We start from the raw sequence: 18885 nt of genomic DNA on the forward strand, positions 1-18885 counted from the left end.
AATTAGACAAGATGGATGGAGCAAAGAAGTGCAGGCCAACAGGAACCGGATGTAGATCTCTCCTGAGAGACACAACCAGAATACAGCAAATACAGAGGCGAATGCCAGCAGCAAACCACTGAACTGAGAACGGGACCCGCGTTGAAGGAATCAGAGAAAGGACTGGAAGAACTTGAAGGGGCTTGAGACCCCATATGAACAACAATGCCAAGCAACCAGAGCTTCCAGGGACTAAGCCACTACCTAAAGACTATACATGGACTGACCCTGGGCTCCGACCTCATAGGTAGCAATGAATAGCCTAGTAAGAGCACCAGTGGAAGGGGAAGCCCTTGGTCCAGCCAAGGCTGGACCCCCCCCCCCCCAGCGAACGGGATTGTTGGGGGGAAGGGCAATAGTGGGGGGGAGGATGGGGAGGGGAACACCCGTAAAGAAGGGGAGGGGGGTAAGGGGATGTTGGCCTGGAAACCGGGAAAGGGAATAACAATTGAAATGTAAATAAGAAATAGCCAAGTTAATAAAGATGGAGGGGGAAAAAAGAGTAAAAACAAATGGCCAATGGAAGGCTTCATAGCCTTCAAAAATGAACAGTATGCTGTGGGCCCTATCGGTCCAGTTCAACTGCTGTGTCCGTTTCTTTTCTCTGAGCATCTTCAAAGTCCTCAGATCCCTTTTGGGTGTTGGAGATAGCAATTTGAAGCCAGATTGCTCTATAGTGGGACCAGCTATGGAGTCCCCAAGTCCTTCGGGTGTCTGGTTGCAGTTCCCTAGGTTGGCCGCAGGGGGCGAAATCTGCGGCGGCCTGGCAGGCGGGCGGGGGCGGGAGGCGCCGCTCTCTCTCGGGTCAGACTCTCTCCTCCCGGCTCCCCAGCTCCCCGGCTGGCTCCCAGGCTCCCGGGCTCCCGGGCTCCCAGGCTCCCCGCGCCCAGCGGCGCCGGAGCTCTTCCTCTCCGCCTAGGCAAGGCGGGCGGGCGGGCGGCAGGCCGCAGGAGGCGGTGTCGTGGAATCCGCTGGCAGTCCGCAGCCCCGCAGAGCCTGGAGGCCGCCCTGATGGAGCCGCGGCTCCCGATCGGAGCTCAGCCCCTGGCAGTATCCGTCTGAGAGAAGGGGGGAAGGGGAAGGGAGGCCATACAGGCGTGGGGCGCGGGTTGGGGTGCAGCATGTCCTGGGGCGAGCGGAGTAGGGAAAGGGGACCAGGTCGGGAGGGGAAGCTAGGGGAGCTAAGGAGGGCAGACGGTGTGAGCCTGTCCCCGCGTCACCCCTCTTTAGCTGCGTTTGCAAAAAAAAAAAAAAAAAAAAAATAGAGACCCTTGACCAGTGCCTGCATATGGTGGCGGGTTTGGAGATGAAGGGTCCTCTCCGGGAGCCCTGCGTCCTGACCCTAGCCCGGAGGAACGGGCAATATGAGTAAGTAACCTCCTGACTACCACGGAGGAGAGAGCCTTCTTCTATAAACCTCCTTGAGCCTGAAACCGCAGGGAGCCACCCACCTTGGCCAAGCGGGCAACAGGTTCACAGCTAGGTGTGGAGACTGAGCGAGCCCTGCCTGAACTGGGGCCTCCCACCCCCAACTTCTAAGCTGCTAGGTAACTCCAGGCCCTGAGGCTCAGTGGATGGACTCAATGGACAGGGAAGCAGGAAGCCTGGGTTCTTAGTTCCTTCACCCTGTAACTGACATGTGTTGTGTAACCAAGTTAATCAGGCTTTTCTGAGCCTTGGTTTCCTCTTGAGTTAAATAAAACCAAAAACTGTCTTATGGCTTTTGGAGATGAAACTGGGGGACTACACAGGCCAAAGTGGCTTACAAGTAAGAGTGCAATGGAAATACTATATTGCTAATGTCCCATTCGACTGGCTCTTCCAGTCCCCAGATCCTCTTTTTCATTTGCTTGAAGGTATATGCATTAATTCACTAATGTGTTGGCGCAGGGCAGTCACTGTCGCACTGGACCGGACTGTTGGAAAGCAAAGTTAATGAAATGTGTAGAAACAAAATGGCATTTGACATTTTATCAGTGCATGTCACCTCCAACTCTCCCTTGGATGATGGCAGCTCAGTAAATACTGTTGACTGATTGAGCAGAAGATTTTTTTTTTTGATAAACTATCGCCACAGCTGCTAGCCTTGTCCCCTTGCCACTAATGCTTCATCTTAAAAGTTTCCATGGTGACCATTTCATATCACAGTGCTCTATCGCTGTATCTGTACAAGCTCCTTCCCTTGGTTCACTGGTGTCTGGGAGTAGATTTTCCCCCCAGTTTAGCAGTTATTGATCACTTAAATCCTACCGTCTATTAACATTAGGTTCTGCATGAAAAATTGTTTGTCTCAGGGTCTACTTTTAAATCCTCTGTCTAAAGCTGTGTGATTCACAAAGAAGAAAAAGCCCACTAGCCTGGCCTGATCTTAGCTGAAGCTTTGGGTGCTATGATAACTGATTGTCACCTAGTTCAATGAAGTGGCTCTTTCCTAGATCCTGCTTGGTCAGTCATGTCGATGTAAGAAATTCATGTTATTTTCCCTAGACTTTATAAAATCTGGGAAGACTATTTTACTAACAGTACATTTAATAAAATAGTGAACTGAAAAATGCAATTCCACTACCATGTGGGAAAGGTAGAAATGTGTAGAAGTGTAATCTGCACAAACCAGTAAATTCTGTGTATCTTGGTTTCTTCTTGTATTAAAAACCCAAAGTTTTAATAATTGAACAGCATAGCTACACTGTTGAAATAACCACCACAGAGGAATTTGTTCCCCTGGTTGAGTGGGTTTAGAACTCTAGTAAGAGAGCCAACAGCTAGTCTTGGGAAAAGTAACTTGTTCTGTCTAAGCTCTTATACTAGAACTTATAAGCTTGGCAAGGGGAGGGCTCTTGCCTATTTCCCCACAGAGGAATTAAATCCCTGTGTTTTGAGTCCATGTAACTAATAAGGGTATAGTAACAAGTAACTCGGTGGCTTGATGACTGTCCCAAGCATGTGCCATGCCCCTTTACAGGTACAGACATTGAAGTTAAGTCACTTACTCAGAGTTACACAGCCACGTGGCTGAGATCCAAACCCAGGCGACATACTTAAGAATTCCACAGAGAAAATGTCTACTTTTGTTTTCGAAACAATGTTTCTCTGTGTAGCCATAGGTATCCTGGAACTGACATTGTAACCAGGCTGGTCTCAAATTTAGAGAACCGCCTGCCTCTGCCTCCAGAGCACTGGGATTAAAGGCGTGCACTAACATGCCCAGAGGAGAACTTCCTTTTGAGCATTCACTGGAGACCCCTAATATATAATACCACTTAAAAGCTCCACAGGGTTTTTTTTTTTCCTCTTAATGTCATCTCTGACCTAGATTTCCAGAACTTTTTAAATTTGGACTTTTGTCTTAGAAGTTGAAGCCTATCACCATGTTTGGCTCTGTGGTTCTGAATATAGAGACCAAAATGAAAAGGGGGAGGGTTGTTTTTGGAAACAATGAAATGTTAAAAGAGTATTTATTTCTCCAAGGAGTTTCATTGAAAAATTCACCTCTGTTTATGGTGTGATTAAAGTTGTTCACTTATTCAACCGGTTATCATTGAGTATCTGTTAAACTGTAGACAAAACTGAATAGGGTCTTCACTCTCAAGGAGTTCCAATATAATAAATATAAGTGCTGTTTCCATGTTCTATTAGAGGGCCAGGCTAAGGGGATAAGACTGCTGCTTCCTCTTGGGAATATTTGGAGAAAGCTTCACTGAGGAGGTGGGTGTAGGGAAGAAAAGATGTGTTATTGATTTAAAAAAAAAAAACCTCACTTGAATAGTGCTTGAAGTGGAGAAGCCAGTTAATGTTTAGAATGTCTGTTTACCAATTAAGATATACCTTGATTCTGGCCCACTAGAAAGTAAAAAAACAATTCCCAACATGATAGTGTGCATCTGTAATCCATGCAATTTGGAGTCTGGGCAGGAAGATCATATATTTGAGATCAGCCTAAGCTATATAGTGAGTTATAGGCCAGCCTGAACTACAATACTGGAAACCTATCTCAAACATTAATGTTTAAGGAGTGAGTAGAAGTGAATTTTGGAGTCTTGCATTTCATACTTGGGAGCCAAATTCATTTGTATTTACGTAAAAATACCAGCTTAAAGTTAGACAGCAGAGGACATGCACAAAGGGTGTCAAGGCAACCCATTCAGGAATTTTGCTACATCCTCAGCTGCTAGTGTTCTTTTGACTGGCCCAGGAGTGACTCTTCTTGTTCCTTAGTAACTTACATGTGTGTGTGAAAGTGGCAGCACCCATCTTTGGTCAAAGACATGCAACTGAACCTGAAAAGCTAATGAATGAGTTGTCTGATTCATTGATTCATTGCACACCAGTGTCTTAGATATGCCAGGCTCTACACTAAGCATTAGAATTACTATGACAGAAAGATAGCCACAGTCCCTGCCGTCAACAAGTTCACTTAAGCTGTAGGTTCTTCAGTCTAATGGTCATACAGTGAAGGTATGTAAGTGCATGCTCTTAAGCCTGTGCTTAGGACATAGACTATTATACGCTCTTTATGCATGTAAGGCAGTTTGGATGTTCAGGTATTGATCACCTTTTAGCCCTTGAACAACGTCTAGTAATCATGATGCTCAGATCAGGTGGACTCACTGCTGCTCGTTTAATAAACACAGATTATATTTGTGTAGCAAGACAGCAGTGCTTTGTTGCTAAAGATTAGTCATGTTCGGCAGCTATTTGTTGATATATTCTTCTGTGTTCTAGGTTAATAATCCAGTTGCATGGGAAGGAACAGCATGTTCAAGATATCATTCCTATAAATAGCCACTTCAGATGTGTTCAAGGTACTTGCTTTAATAACTTAGCTAGTTTTATAAGGCTTCTCCTTGGCCATTAATGCAGAGTATAATGTCGTACATATTCAAATTTGTCACTGCTTATAAAGTGAAATATATTACGCTTCACAGAAAAGTTAGCACTTCTAGCCTACCATTGAAAAGTGTTGTGGTTAAAAATGCCGAAGAATTATGTTTTAAAATACAAATGTATTTATCACCTGTTTCCCTGAGGAGAGCTGAAGATTTCTGTAAGTAATCTTTGATGCTGATTGACATACATGTGGATTTAAAGTACTATCTTGGGCTTAACCAACATTCTATCTGTTATAAAGGATTCACACACATTCAGCACATTGTTTCCAAAGTACTAGATTTAAGACACCTTGGCACCATGAAGTATCAGATTGTGCTGGCGCACAGTCAGTTATGTTGGTTCTTAGGCCTTGACATTTGTGAATCATAGCTCTGGGAAAGAAGTACTTGACTTTCTGTCCTTACATTTGAGGACTGAACATAGAAAAATCATGTTTCATTTGCTACATTCAAAAACTGGGAGAGCTATGTGGGAGGTACTGCTTCTGCGACCTCACTTTGTTCTAGAAAGGAAGCTGGACTCATCCTATATAACATTTTTCTCTCGCCCACTTGCTACTGTGTTATGAGTGTTTGCTGTGTGCCAGTGGCTGTACGCCCTTCCATTTTATGAATGGCTCATAATCTAATTATTCCCTCTGGTTGACATTTGGTTTACTGTTCAGTGGTATAAATAGTAATGGGATGAACATCTCTGTACATAAATCTTCCCACATATCTGTTATTTGCTCAGGATTTAGCCCTCTGAGTGAATAGAGTCAGTGTGCATGAGTTTTAAGACAGCATGCTGAAAAGAAAACACTGTATGTATTAAGAACTAAAACTACTGAGCTGGCCAGAGCGGCTCACACCTATTATCCCAGAAAGCCGAAGCAGAGAAATGGGGAAAGAGCAGGAGGAAGAGGAGGGGGCATATTGAAATGCCTACAAGGAATAGTGTCTATAGGATATGGATCAGCAAGTCAGCTATTGAGTCTCCCCTGTGTGGGAGAGAGATACTAAACAAGGCACCCAGTGCCACAGTAGGTTACTGCACTCAGTGACTTTGCAAGTGGAAGCCTTCCACAAAAGAGCCAAAGGCTTTGCTGTTCTAGCATGTATTTCTAATTTGCTACTACGTCTGGGGTCTCACTTCTATTGTTTTTTAATAAGAAGGAGATGGCCAGTTGCTAGACTCCAGTGGAAAACAAGTACACGATCGTTTCCACCATGACAAATTGAAATGTTATGCCCTTGAGTTTTCACTTCCTTTCCATTTCCTGACTTGCGTATCTATTTGGAAAGCTAATCACTCAGAGTTTCCCAGAGCTAAAGAGTACCACAGCAGAGCAGTGGATATAGACTGTGTTCACAGCCCAGTTACTTCACCCTGCAGTGGATAGTAGTGAGACTCCATTCTGCTAGTAGACGACGACGACGACGTAGTGCCTTACTCCTTATTTCTTTTGTACCTGACTAATAGAACCTGTGGTAGAATCTCATGTGCTGAGGGAGCAAGAGAAGTGTGCAACTTCCCATCTCATCAACAGAGATCCTGGTGATTCCAGCACAGAATCAAGAGTCAGACGTTAGGCTGTGCTCAAATCTGGGGAAGTCGGAAAGGAAAAGATAGGTTGAGTTCAGATACTTGGGGCAGAAAAAAAAAAAAAGGAAGTCCAGGAAGACCAATGTGAAAAAAAAAGAGAACTCTAAGCTTGCAAACTGCTTTGTGCTGTCTTCTGTCTTCTCTTTTTTCCATTGACACATAACATTTGTATGTATTAAGGAGTACAGTGTACCAATTTGAAACATGTAATGATCCAGTTGAGATAATAACATTTCTTTGTATTGGGAGCCATCCAACTCATCTAGTTCTTTTAAGATCTGTAAATGGGTGATATACCTTAGTTACCCTGCTATGCAGAAAAACACTAGAAACGTAGTCCTCCTAGCTAACGGTACTTAACTATCCATTCCTCCCTCCCCCTCCATACCTACTACTTCCTACTAGTCTCTGGTGCTTCTTTTCACTCTGAGCTTCCACATGTAAGTGAGAGCATGCAATATTTGTCCTTCCATGATTGATTTATTTCACTCAGCATAGTGTTCTCCAGTTCCATGCATACGGCCAGCAGGACCTGATTTCATTCTTCTTGTCCTTCAGTAGTACTCCTCTATGTATTCTATACTATATCGTCTTTATTCATCGTCATCACTTCAGTTAGCGACTCTCAGGAATAGTGCTCCAATTAAGACGGAGCTTCATGCTGGGTAGGAAACCTCTTAGACCCACAGGCACTCGCTGAAGCCTAAGAGCCAAGAACTTAAGTATACTCCATTCTTAGGGCAAAAGTCCAGATCAGGAGATCATTGACAAACTTTCAGAGACTGTATCTGAGTTGAAAGATAAGTCAGTGAGAATAAGTCTGCTTGGAGGCTTTTACTCACTTCCCTGGCTTTCTAAGATCTGAAGAACACCGAGAGCTAAGCTTTCCTTCACGTGCATGAACATGTTCCCTACTATTAAGTCACCATCCCTTGCTTTTCTTTGAGGAGCCCCACTTGGGTCCTTGATCGGTTTCTTTCTCTTTCCGTTTGTTGTTCTTGTTGATGATGATGATGTTGTTTTGTTTTATTATGTTTTTAAGTTGAATTGCACATACTCTTTATAGCCTGGGGCTTTTAAAATCCTTTTCTTAAAAAAGCGTGCCCAACAAAAACAAAGGATTCTTTAATGAGATCTAAGACTCGGGGTAACTGAGTAATGCTGTTACTTCGTTATGAAATACTGTTTCTGTGGTAATGAGTGGTTTTCTCCACTGTGATTCTGTTGTGTTTTTCCTCCTTTCAGAAGCAGAAGAAACTCTTTTGATTGATATTGCTTCAAACAGTGAGTATCTTTCAGAATGGCGCTGGTTTTCATTCTACAAATATTGACTTTATTAATACTTTACATTTAAGAGACTTTCAGGGGTGTATTGTGTATTTTGCCATCTCATCCCAAAGTCACCATTTTTCTTAGAGCAGCCCTAAAAATTATCCCAAATCTCTCAAAGCCATTCCAGCTGAGCCTAAGGAAACACAGGTGGCTGTTAAGAACCTCTCCAAAGCTGAGTGCGATAAGCTTTGCTGAGGAGCTGGAAACTACTTGAAGCTGCAAACATTGTCTATGCCAATCATTTCGTTGCTGTAGGACGGATTAATACGAAGAACTAGGGAAATGCTTAAAGTGCTTGAGGTTTATGGGTCATTCGTTTCTATATTAGTTTGTGTGTGTGTGTGTGTGTGTGTGTGTGTGTGTGTGTGTGTGTATGTATGTATGCAGACAAGCATGTGCATTCATGAATGAGTGTCCATGTATATGTGTGTCCATGTACATGTGTGTACTACAATAGGTAGTATTTTTAGGCGGAGTGCACCTTTGGTAGCTCATCAATTAGGCTATGCTGGCTGGCCAGTAAAACACCAGGAACCATCTATCTACCTGTTTCTGCTTCCTCAACTCAGATTACAAGTGTGTACCGTTTCCAGCTTCTTTACATAGGTTCTGAAGGTAAAACTCAGGTCCTCCTGTTTAAATGCCAAGCACTTCACTGACTAAGCTATCTACAGACATATTAGGGTTTTTAAAATGTGTATACATAATGTATATGAATATATATTTAAAATAAAAATATAAATACATTCTTTTCCTCCTTCCCTATCCTGCCACCTCAGCCCCTCTAAAGGTCACTCCTTCCCAGCTTGCTTCATGACCCCGCCTCAAATGGATAGCCTCTTTTTTAATTATTATTGTTATATATTAGTGTACATGCATGCATGCATAACTATATAAATACAGCCTACTGAAGGTTTCAGTTTGTGTGTATATGGTTTCAGAGCTGAGCACTTTCTATTGGATAATGTATTAGAGGCTCATCTCCCACCAGAGGCAGATTCTCCCTCTCTCAATACTCACTATTTGCCTATTCTGTGGTGGTTGCTGCTGCTGTTGCTGCTGCTGCTGTTGTTAACAGTATACAAAGTAATAGGTTCCATCATGGCCTCTTCCAGCATATCTTTTTTTTTTGGATTCTCGTCCCATACCAGCCTACCTCCTTCCTTCTGACCCCCTTCTTCTCACTGTTCCACCTTCTGCCTACATATCACATAGTTCTTTTACCCTGATTTCCCTCTCCTCAGCCTTCCCTTAAGCTATCTTTTCTTCTCTCATGGCCCCTTTCCTAGCCTTATGACCGTACCCCCCTACACATATATACACACACATTCACCCATATACACATTAAAATGTAGGCTCTGCATATGAAAAGAAAACATGCAGCATTTGCCTTTCCATATCTGAGATACTTTGCTAACAGTGTCATTATAATTTCCAGTTACACCCATTTTCTTGCAGGTGTCACGATTCTGTTTATCTTTGTGGCTGAATAAATGTTATCTTCCGACTATTATATTCTAGAGTCTACTCCCACCTTGTTTTTATGTTTTTGTGTGAATTAACAATGTTTTCATCTATTCCTTACATTATTTTGAAAGGCACAGACTCCATTAAATTGCTTGTTCTTTTATTTCTTTTCCTTTTTGAAATAATTTGTGCCCTACTTAAGCCCTGTTCCCTCAAGGCTTCCATTCATCAGAGGGAACATGGTCTTCTTTTTGCTGTTTCTGTCCCTTTTTTATGCATTTAATGCAAATCACTGACTTTCTGTGCAAGACGTTCTTTGTTTATCATCGAATTGTACTGTTCTCTGGAGAGGAGAAAATGGGCACTTGATTGCTACTGCGGCTACTGTTCGGTTGCTATGGAAAGTGTATCTGACCATACAAATCTAAATCAAATGGTTTACCTTATCTCTTGCTTGATCCTTGGATAAGCAGAACCTGCCATTTATCTTGGGGCTACAGGTTGCATATAATTTTGTTTGGAGATGGTCTCTGCCCTTAGCACTATTAATGTGTACTAAATGGTTTTCTAGTTTGGGTGTATTATTCCTCTCTTAATCATAGAATATGGAAATCTTAATGACTGCTCCTAAACTGTTATGTAAAGTAGCTGCTAATTCTGTTGCAGGTAGCTAAGAGAGAAAATAACTTAGAATCTGTGTTGTTTTGTACTTAGACAAAAGACAGAACCAGCAGCAGGCTGGAGACATGATTAGGTTGATTTGATAGAGTATTTGCCTCGCATCCAAAAAGCCATGGTTCCATCCCAGCACTCTATAAACTGGGTGTGGGAGCACACATCGGTAACCTCAGTGCAGTGCAGGCAGAAAGATCAGGAATTCAGGTCTATCCTTACATTACACAGTGTGTTCCAAGCTAGCCTGGGCTATATAAAGTACCCCCTGTCTCCAAACATGTTTCTGTTTTTGTTTTAAGGAACATAGGGTCAGGGAGAAATTTCCGTGAGTAAAAGCACTCGTTGCACAAGACTGACAACAATCTGAAATCTAGAAAACGGTACCCTTTATTAATGGGCAAGACTGATTTTAATATAAATATATATTGTCTAGATACTAGTGGTGAACATCTTGAAAGTAGTTTTCCTAGTTCTAAAGTTAATGCATCTTAATTATGTATAATTGTGACAGAAAGTCTTGAAGTATCAAATTAAAATTATTATGTAGAATGGGAGAGATGGCTCAGCAATTATGAACAAGTATTGCACTTGCAGAGAACCCAACTTCGTGTTCCAGCATCTGATTCAGATGGTGCACAACTGCCTATATACCTCCAGCTCCAGGGGACCCAACACCCTCTTCTGGACTCTGCAGACACCTGCACTCTTGTGCATGTATGTTCATGCACACACACACATGTGTGCATGTACATACACAAATACAGTCTTTGAAATTTAGCATATAATCTTGAGGTTATACTGTAGCTAACATTTATATGTATTTCCTATTGTGTTAGTTTGTATTTCATATCATTGGAGTCCTTCTACATAGATTTTGTGGGAGGGTTATAAGGCCAAGAATTGAACCCAGAGGCCTGGTACCTGGCAAACATCTGTTCTACAGCTGAGGTATATCCCTACTGCTTTTTTTTTTAATAGTTTTTATCATAGATTTTCACTTAGCACTTTACCATGACATTTCCCCTATGACATTTAAAATCATTTTAAACATAATTTTGTGGTTGTTGTTTGAGACAGGGTTCTATCTCTCATAGGCTAGCCTCAAACTCTCTATGTAGCCAAAGATGACATTGAACACTTGATCCTCCCTCTACCTCCCTGGTGCTGGGATTGTTTTGTTCCACCATGCCTGTTTGTTCAAACATTATTTTTAATAACCAGTATTTTACCATAGCTATTTTGTCATAGTGTTAGTTTCTTTGTAAAATTATCTTGAGGGAACATAATGCAAGTCTTTATTTCCTATCTTACAGTTCTCAGTAAAATTTTGTAGTTTCTTTTATACATCAAAATTTTAGGTTGAGAATTTCATGGTGGATGTGATTTGCTACTGGTGTGAAATTTTTTTCTGTTTTCTTCTGCTTACTTACTACTATCATATAGAACAACTAATAAATCTTGGATATTTTATCCAGTCACTTTACTTATTTTTAATGTTTTTGCTATATTTTCCGACTTTGGCAGATCTATAGCCTTAATTATCTTCAAATAACTATTCCGCCTTGTTTCTAATAGCTAAAGCCATTGGCTTTGTTTCAGTTCTTACTGTACCAATGAGAATTTGAGGACCAATATTAAATGATGGTATTAATCCTTATGTGGCTGTGGGTTTCACTGGGGATGCTTCAACTGTATTTCCCAGTTAAAGACATATTTCTCTGATGAATTGCTGATTCTTAAAAAAAATAATAAATTCTATTTAAACCAGACATGGCATGTGCCTGTAGTAGTCTGGATAACTGGCAGACTTAGGCAAGATGATTGTGAATTCAAGGCCAGGGCTATAACAAGTTCAAGACCAGCCTGAGCCACATAGCAAGACTATGTCACAGACAAAAAGAACAAAACCACAAAAAAAACTAAGTTTTTGCTGTTTCTTGAAAATGTACACATATACTGAATTTTATTAATTTTTCTCCATTTTTCATAGAAATGAATTTATTTTCCTTTTTCTTTCTTTTATCTCTTTATGACCTTTAGATGAACTCTGTTATGCTGATTTTTAAATAGTACCTACATAGTTTATTCATTATTCTGCAAATATTTGTTGAGTGCCTTCTATTTGTCAGACCTGATGGTAAATCCTACCGAATCATCAGAGCACAGCAGAGATAAGATTCCTGCTTCCGCTTTCCTTTTTCCTTCCGTGCTTTTTGTTGCCAGAGCCACAGACATGCCTATAATTGATAAGTGTGTTCCATAAACATCTGAATACATTTTGAATACTGTGCACTGTGCTAAGCTCTAAAAATGCAAGAGAAAGCAACACACTCTTGGTGGATCATGTATTTTAATGGACAAAAGTGACCTTTAGAAGGATTAGATGCTTACATAAATGTGGATTTAATAAATACTAACAAGAAAAAGTGCAAAGAGTTTACATGAGGGGTCACTAAATTAGGCAGTGTACTCGGGCAAGGCATTTCCAAAGAAGAGACATTTATATTGGGAACAGAGGGCCTAAGACACAGGCAACAACTGAAGAAAAATGAATATTCCAGATAAAGGGGGTTATGAGACTCCAAACTTAGAAGTACCCTGGCAGTTTCTGGGAAATAAAAGGCCTTGAGCACTGAGACAAGAGAGGCTATGAAATCTTGTAAGCCACAGTGTTGAATCTGCATTTTTAGACTTTAAAATGAGAAGTGGAGGATTTTTATGCTGATATAGCATCATTTGCCTGGAAGCAGAAAGACTACTTACGAGGCTGCTTTGGTAGTTTATGCTAGAGTATGGTTGTGAGAGAAATGGAGAAAAGTGAGCAGATTTGATAAAGGAAGCTGGAGGTAAGGCCAAGAAGAATCAGCTTGGGTGGGAGGGATGGGAGGAAGAGAAATATCAAGGATGAAGACAAGGTTCCCAAGGAACGTAGATGATGATACCATTTGCATAAAAATCTTGAAGACGGGCTGCATTTCCCTGAGGGGACCATCAAACATTCATGTTTTAAAATATAAGTTATTGTTTGTGGATACATTTTTATCATTTTACTTACTGCTGAGCATGGAGTCATCCACTGCAGAGTAACTGACCTATCAGAAGCTACACCCTTAGGGAAAACTGACTGTCTCTCCCCTTGAAGCCACCAGCTGTCCATAGCTCCTCAGTAATAGGAGACTCATGAACCCCTTTACACTTGATGCTAAAATGTTGACTGGCTGATTATTATAGGTCCTCTGCACATAGCCACAGTCGCAGTGAATGCAGTTTTGGTCCTGTTTGAGACTTCTTTGAGACAGTTGTGTGTGGATGACAAATTGGCAGCCAAAAAAATATGTCACTCAGGAGTAAAGCTAATTCACTAGCATGTGAATGATACCCAAACCATGAGAGATGATGCCATTGTGTTGAGAGCTCCGTTGTTTCACACAGTGGTGTCTAATGCATATACCTGATTACATGAATTAGAAGTAAAATTCACAATTCAGTGGCTCCATTTCAGTAATCACATTTCAAGAGCTCACTAGCCAGACACTGGGCAGCCCAGTTACAGAGTGTGCTCAGCATCACAGAAAACTCAAGACAGTGCTATATGGAATGAAAAATAATTTTGGATAATTCAATGAATTCTGGGGTTGGTTGGTTTGTTTGTTGCTGTTTTGTTTGGGTTTTGGTTTTTTATTTGTTTGTTTTGGGGTTTTTTGGGTTTTTTGTTGTTGTTGTTTTGTTGTTTTGTTGTTTTGTTTTGTTTTGTTTTGTTTTAGTTACATATAGGAGAAGCCACTACAAAAAGTAGAAAAAAACAAAAACAAAAACTAGGCATGGTGGCACACAGCCAAAGACCAACCTCAGTTTGGAGAGGGGTTCTGAGGAAGGAATGTTTGGGAGCTAATGGAAGAAACAACTCGAAGTCAGTTTGTGGGTACAAGATGACAACAGTGTTAATAACAGAATGTCCAATGTCTGGGATCCACTCACCATCTTCTGGGCTCTTCCAAAGGGCTTGGGTCACTTCTCCAGCTCTGTCCTCTGTAGCCCACACAGCTTGTCTTCTAAGCTAGGGCAGGCTCCACTCCACAGCTGCCGATGTTCTTAGTAGTCATCCCAGGTACTCGCAGCTCCAAAATTCTAGTTTTCTGCTGCATCTGGACTCCACTTCATCAATAGCACTTCCTGACTTCTCACAGTGTCAAGCCTTCAGCTGCTCTCCTTGACCCTTCATGCCTTCAAAACCACTTCCTGGGTAACTCTTACACTGCCAAGTTCGGCTGCCAGCACAAGGTACAACCTTGGCTGCCTCTGGAACACAGCTTCTGTGTGTTGACTCTGAGGAAACACTTCCCGAGAGATTTCCTCTCAATAATGCTCGTCTTAATCACTGCTGAATGTTCAGCTCCAGCTGACCAGCATTGAATATCCCAGCCAAGGAAAGGTTTCATTTTTGTAGTTTTGGTTATCTTTGTAATCATAGGTGATTCTTCAGCCTCTACCAATCAGAAACACAGAAATGTAATCAAAAATAACAAATAGCCCCCTAGAGGTTTTAAGTTTCCCTCTGAAACTCCATAAGCCAGGCCTCCATCTTCTGCACTGCTCTCTTAGCTTCTAAGCTCCCTCAGAGCAGCCCATTGAGCTCTCAGCACTCAATGGCTTTCCTAGTTTAAAGTTTCAAAATCCTTTCAAAATCCTCCCCCAAACATGATCAGCTCTGTCACAGCAATACCCTACTACATTGATACCAACTTGTCTTAGTTAGGGTCACTCTTGCCACAATGAAACACCAAACCAGAAAACGTGAGGAAGAAAGGGTTGGTTTGGCTTACACTTCCTCATCGCAGTCCATCACTGAATGAAATTGGGACAAAAACTCAAAGAGAGCAGGAACCTGGAGGCAGGAGCTGACACAGAGGCCATGGAGGGGTGCTGCTTACGGACTAGCTCCCTATGGCTTGCTCAGTCTGGTTATAGAACCCAGCACCACCAGCCCAAGTGGCACCGCCTACAGTGGGCTGGGCCCTCCTGCATCAGTCACTAGTTAAGAAAACGCTTTACAGGTTTGCCTACAGCCCGATCTTTTTGGAGGCATTTTCTCAATTGAGGTTATGTCAAGGCAACATCTCGGACCATAGAACCAGCACGATACGTGTGTACTTGTGTGCTTATTTCCTCTGCTTGCTCTGGTGGAAGTATGGAGAAGGCACTTAGTTGGACTCTTGCGGGTTGGAGGTTAGCCAAATAGATGCTGTGGGAGACCAGAGGTAAGACAATTGTGGATTTCTGCAACAGACAATGATGATGACATCTGTTTGAGAAAAAGGGAAGTGAAAGCAAGAAGGGTTCCAGGTATAGCAAATGAGATTACTGGGGCTAGTAGGATTAATGGGGCTAAGGTTCCACAAGGTCAAAAACAATTACAGAAAAGATAAGGAGCCAGTGACTAATAGTCACGGTGAGATGTTTGATTTATGTTGCATGTTAGGGGATGGTGCTTCTGTGGTGGAAAATCTAGGATATTTTTGAGGGAGTCACCACAGGGAGTGAGGCAATGGGGGCTGAGGCCAAATGGGAAGGCCACTGGGTGAAGAACGTGAAGGTGGTAACTGGATTTTCTGTGTCAGTTTTTAAGCAAGACTGAATAATGGCAGGCAATTGAGTGGAAGTAAAGTCTTATGTAGCAGGCATTGGATTCTGAATTCCGAGGTTTGTACAGAGTGGTGGTCTTGTAGAGGAAGAAGGAGAAGGTGGTATAGCCCAGTGAATGGACCTCAGGAGAAAGCAGTTTCCAGACAGAGATGGAGAGGGAGTCGTCTATAGGTGGTATTTAAGCCAGGCATGATAGTGCTTGTCTATAGTCTCAGGTACATGAGAAACTGAGGCAAGGGCATCACATGAGAAACTGAGGCAAGGGCATCACTTGAGACCAGGAATTAAAATCCAATCTGTGGAAGACGTAATCTGCTTGGACACCAGTCAGTTCCAAGTTGCATTTGCCTCCGATTTATAATGTAATTATATGTTGGACTCCCTAAGAAGTATTTTTCTTAAATAACCAGTGGAGTCAGGTGTGGTGGCAGGTGCCTATAATTCCAGCATTTAGGAGCCTGAGGCAGGATCAATGTTTTGAAAGGAGCCTGGGCTACATAGTGAGACATTTCTGGAATTCCTCCCCAGATAGTCTGTGTTTATTGTCCTGAGGTGGGGCACACTATCAGTATGCCCTACAAAACACTTTTGGGGCTGTAGAGGTGGCTTGGTTGGTAAAATGCTCTTTTGTCCAAGCATGAGGACAAGTTTGATCCCTAGAACCCATGTTTGAAAGAAAAAAAAGGTAGTGGTAAGCATATGGCTAATTCCTCATTGTGGAGACAGAGGCAGGTTGATCCCTGAGGCTCACTGGTCAGCTACCCTATACCTCCCTACAGGTCAATGAAAGACCCTGTGTATTTTTAAAAAACCCAAGTGGATGGATCCTGAGGCCTAACAAGAAACTAGCCTCTGTCCTCCACCCGTGCATGCACATATGTGTAGGCACACACACATGCACACAAATGGGAACTTCTAGTAATGTCATGAAGCCATGGTTAAGAACTACCAAAGGATAAAAAGCATGTCAGGTGGAGTGAAAGATGTTGGAATGCTTGCTGCCCACAGAGGACTGAGAGTTGGGGCAGGGTGGAAGAAAGGGGAAAAGAAGACTGGGTGATGGAAAAATTTGTACTTTTGAGCAACATTTAAGAAAGCACCCAATGATAACTTGCTAGCAATTTCTGGAATCTTCTGGCCGTTGAATAGAAGTATTTTATGTTTGCTAAAGTATATTCAAGAACCATAGAAAAGAGAGGAAATATCCTTGTACTAAATTTGTATCAGATGGAGATGGCTTTGTCTCACCTATTTTGATTATAACTGACATGAGAAAGTGAGGCATCAGATCCTAAAGCTTTCCCAAGTATTTTAATGCTGCTCCAAACTAACACTTGTCTCCCTGCCTTCATTCTCGTCTCTACAGTGGATCCCCTATTAAGTAACTTAACTCTAGTCTTTTTGTTGTCTTTCATTTTTCTCCATTTTCTCCATTTTTATTATTCTGACCAGTAACCTTATTTTTTTTTTTAAAAAAAGTGTTCTATAAAGATGGAAACAAAAGAGATAGAAAAAAGAAAAAATAATCAAAATTCAGAACTAGATTATCAACATAAACTAGGATTTTTAATTCTATTTCCCCTTCTTTAGTATTTACAAGTGTAAAAGTGTCCCGTTCCACAGCCATTTATTAAATGCCTTCTAGCTCTGAAGTCTGCCGTCACTGTCACCAGGAGATTGACCAGCTAACCCAGGACTTTCTCCATCCTGATATAAAAAGTCTTGAATCATACATGGAAAGCCCCTCAACCTCTGACAGCCATTGGCTACTCTAGACTGTAGAGAGCATTGGGTAATGTGTATGTGTGTCTCATCCGTCCCTTGACTGAGCTTATAACTTTGGGAACACAGGAAAAGCAGTATATATAATCAACCAACTAGAATAAGAATATAAATAAATACATAATTTTCTAAGTAGTTGAGTCAGATGATAATTTTAGGGCATCAGAAAATAGGAGAGAATGTGTTGTACTCTTAAAAAGGCTAAGCCTGGGGCTAGAGAGATGCCTTAGCTGTTCTTCCAGAGAACCTGGCTTCAATTCCCAGACCCTCATGTTAGCTCCAGTTCTAGAGGGACCCAATGCCTCTTCTGGCCACCAGGTGTACCAGGCACACATGTGGTGCACAGACATACATGCAGGCAAAAGTAAAATGAAAAGAGTATTTTAATAATTGAAGAACTCTAAACCCTTGATAAATTTGCTTTGCTTTTTAAAAGGTATTACTATTTTGAATGTGTATAGGTGTTTGCTTGCATTATATATATATGCACCATATACATGCTTAGTGCCCATGAGGCCAGAAGAGGGCATTGGATACCTGAGAACTGGAGTTAAAATTCCAGTCATCTGCATCAAATGTTCTCAACTGCTGAGCCATCTCTCCAGCCCCAATAACCCGCCCTAGTACATTTGCTTCTAATTCTCTTCTTTCTCAATTGACTGTTCTTAAACCAACTAACTCTAGGATAGATTTACAAGATTATTCAAGATACCTGGTATTTTTCACTTGTGTTAATAAGGTATAGGTATGTCTTCTCAGAACACATCAAGCCAATCCCACTTTTTAAAAGTTAACTTGTAAATTTAATTTACTCTGAACCTGGCCATGTGACTTGCTATAGTACCTTCATGCTTTAGAATATTATGCAATCCGAACTTAAATGGTAGGAATTTCTAGTGTGGGGATAGAAAGAGGGTGATATGTGAATTTATCTTTTGCTAGAGCTTAGAAATCCCTACATTGACATCTGAGAGACTGGGACATAGGAAGCTATGATTTAGTGCTTAGTGTATTGCTAGTCTGCTCATAGATACAGTTCATCAGCAGTGAGTACTCTTCCTGTAGGGTTTCTTCTCTGCTTCATCCCCTCCAGCACTACAGTACTGGAGCCCCTGCTCTTCAGCATGTGCTCCTTAGGACAGGTCTGGACTATTTGTAATCTGGACCTCCTTCTTACCAGAAACTTTGAGAATATTATCACAATAAAGTATTAATAAAGCATTGTATCCCATAGCTAGGGATCTGTGGGTTTCATTCTTTTTAAAGGTGGCTGCAAAATTCGGGTACAGGGAGACTGGACCAGAGAGCGCCACTTTGAAATTCCTGATGAAGAACGCTGTTTGAAGTTCCTCTCAGAGGTCCTTGCTGCTCAGGAAGGTAACTCAAAATTCAACAATTTCCTTCCCACAATTTCAATGGGAGTAAAATGCTCACATGCTGATTCAGAAGCAGGTAGCCATTAGCAAAGCGCCA

At 41.7% G+C, this 18885-nt stretch overlaps 1 protein-coding gene across 3 annotated transcripts in view; it reads left to right on the forward strand.

Moving 5' to 3' along the window:
- The first annotated feature begins 846 nt into the window (after positions 1-846).
- Ocrl (OCRL, inositol polyphosphate-5-phosphatase) overlaps positions 847-18885 on the forward strand; it is a 50830-nt gene continuing 32791 nt past the window's right edge. For 2 of the 3 annotated variants that reach the window (XM_087600195.1, XM_087600196.1), the window contains exons 1-5: positions 847-1089; positions 1319-1407; positions 4762-4841; positions 7759-7797; positions 18679-18789. In XM_087600195.1, the coding sequence (XP_087456321.1) occupies positions 1051-1089; positions 1319-1407; positions 4762-4841; positions 7759-7797; positions 18679-18789 (358 nt within the window). In that variant the 5' untranslated portion in view covers positions 847-1050. 3 annotated transcript variants of the gene reach the window in all.

This window comes from Rattus norvegicus, chromosome X, assembly GCF_021556685.1.
Source record: "Rattus norvegicus strain SHRSP/BbbUtx chromosome X, alternate assembly SHRSP_T2T, whole genome shotgun sequence".
NCBI classification, from domain to species: Eukaryota; Metazoa; Chordata; class Mammalia; order Rodentia; family Muridae; genus Rattus; species Rattus norvegicus.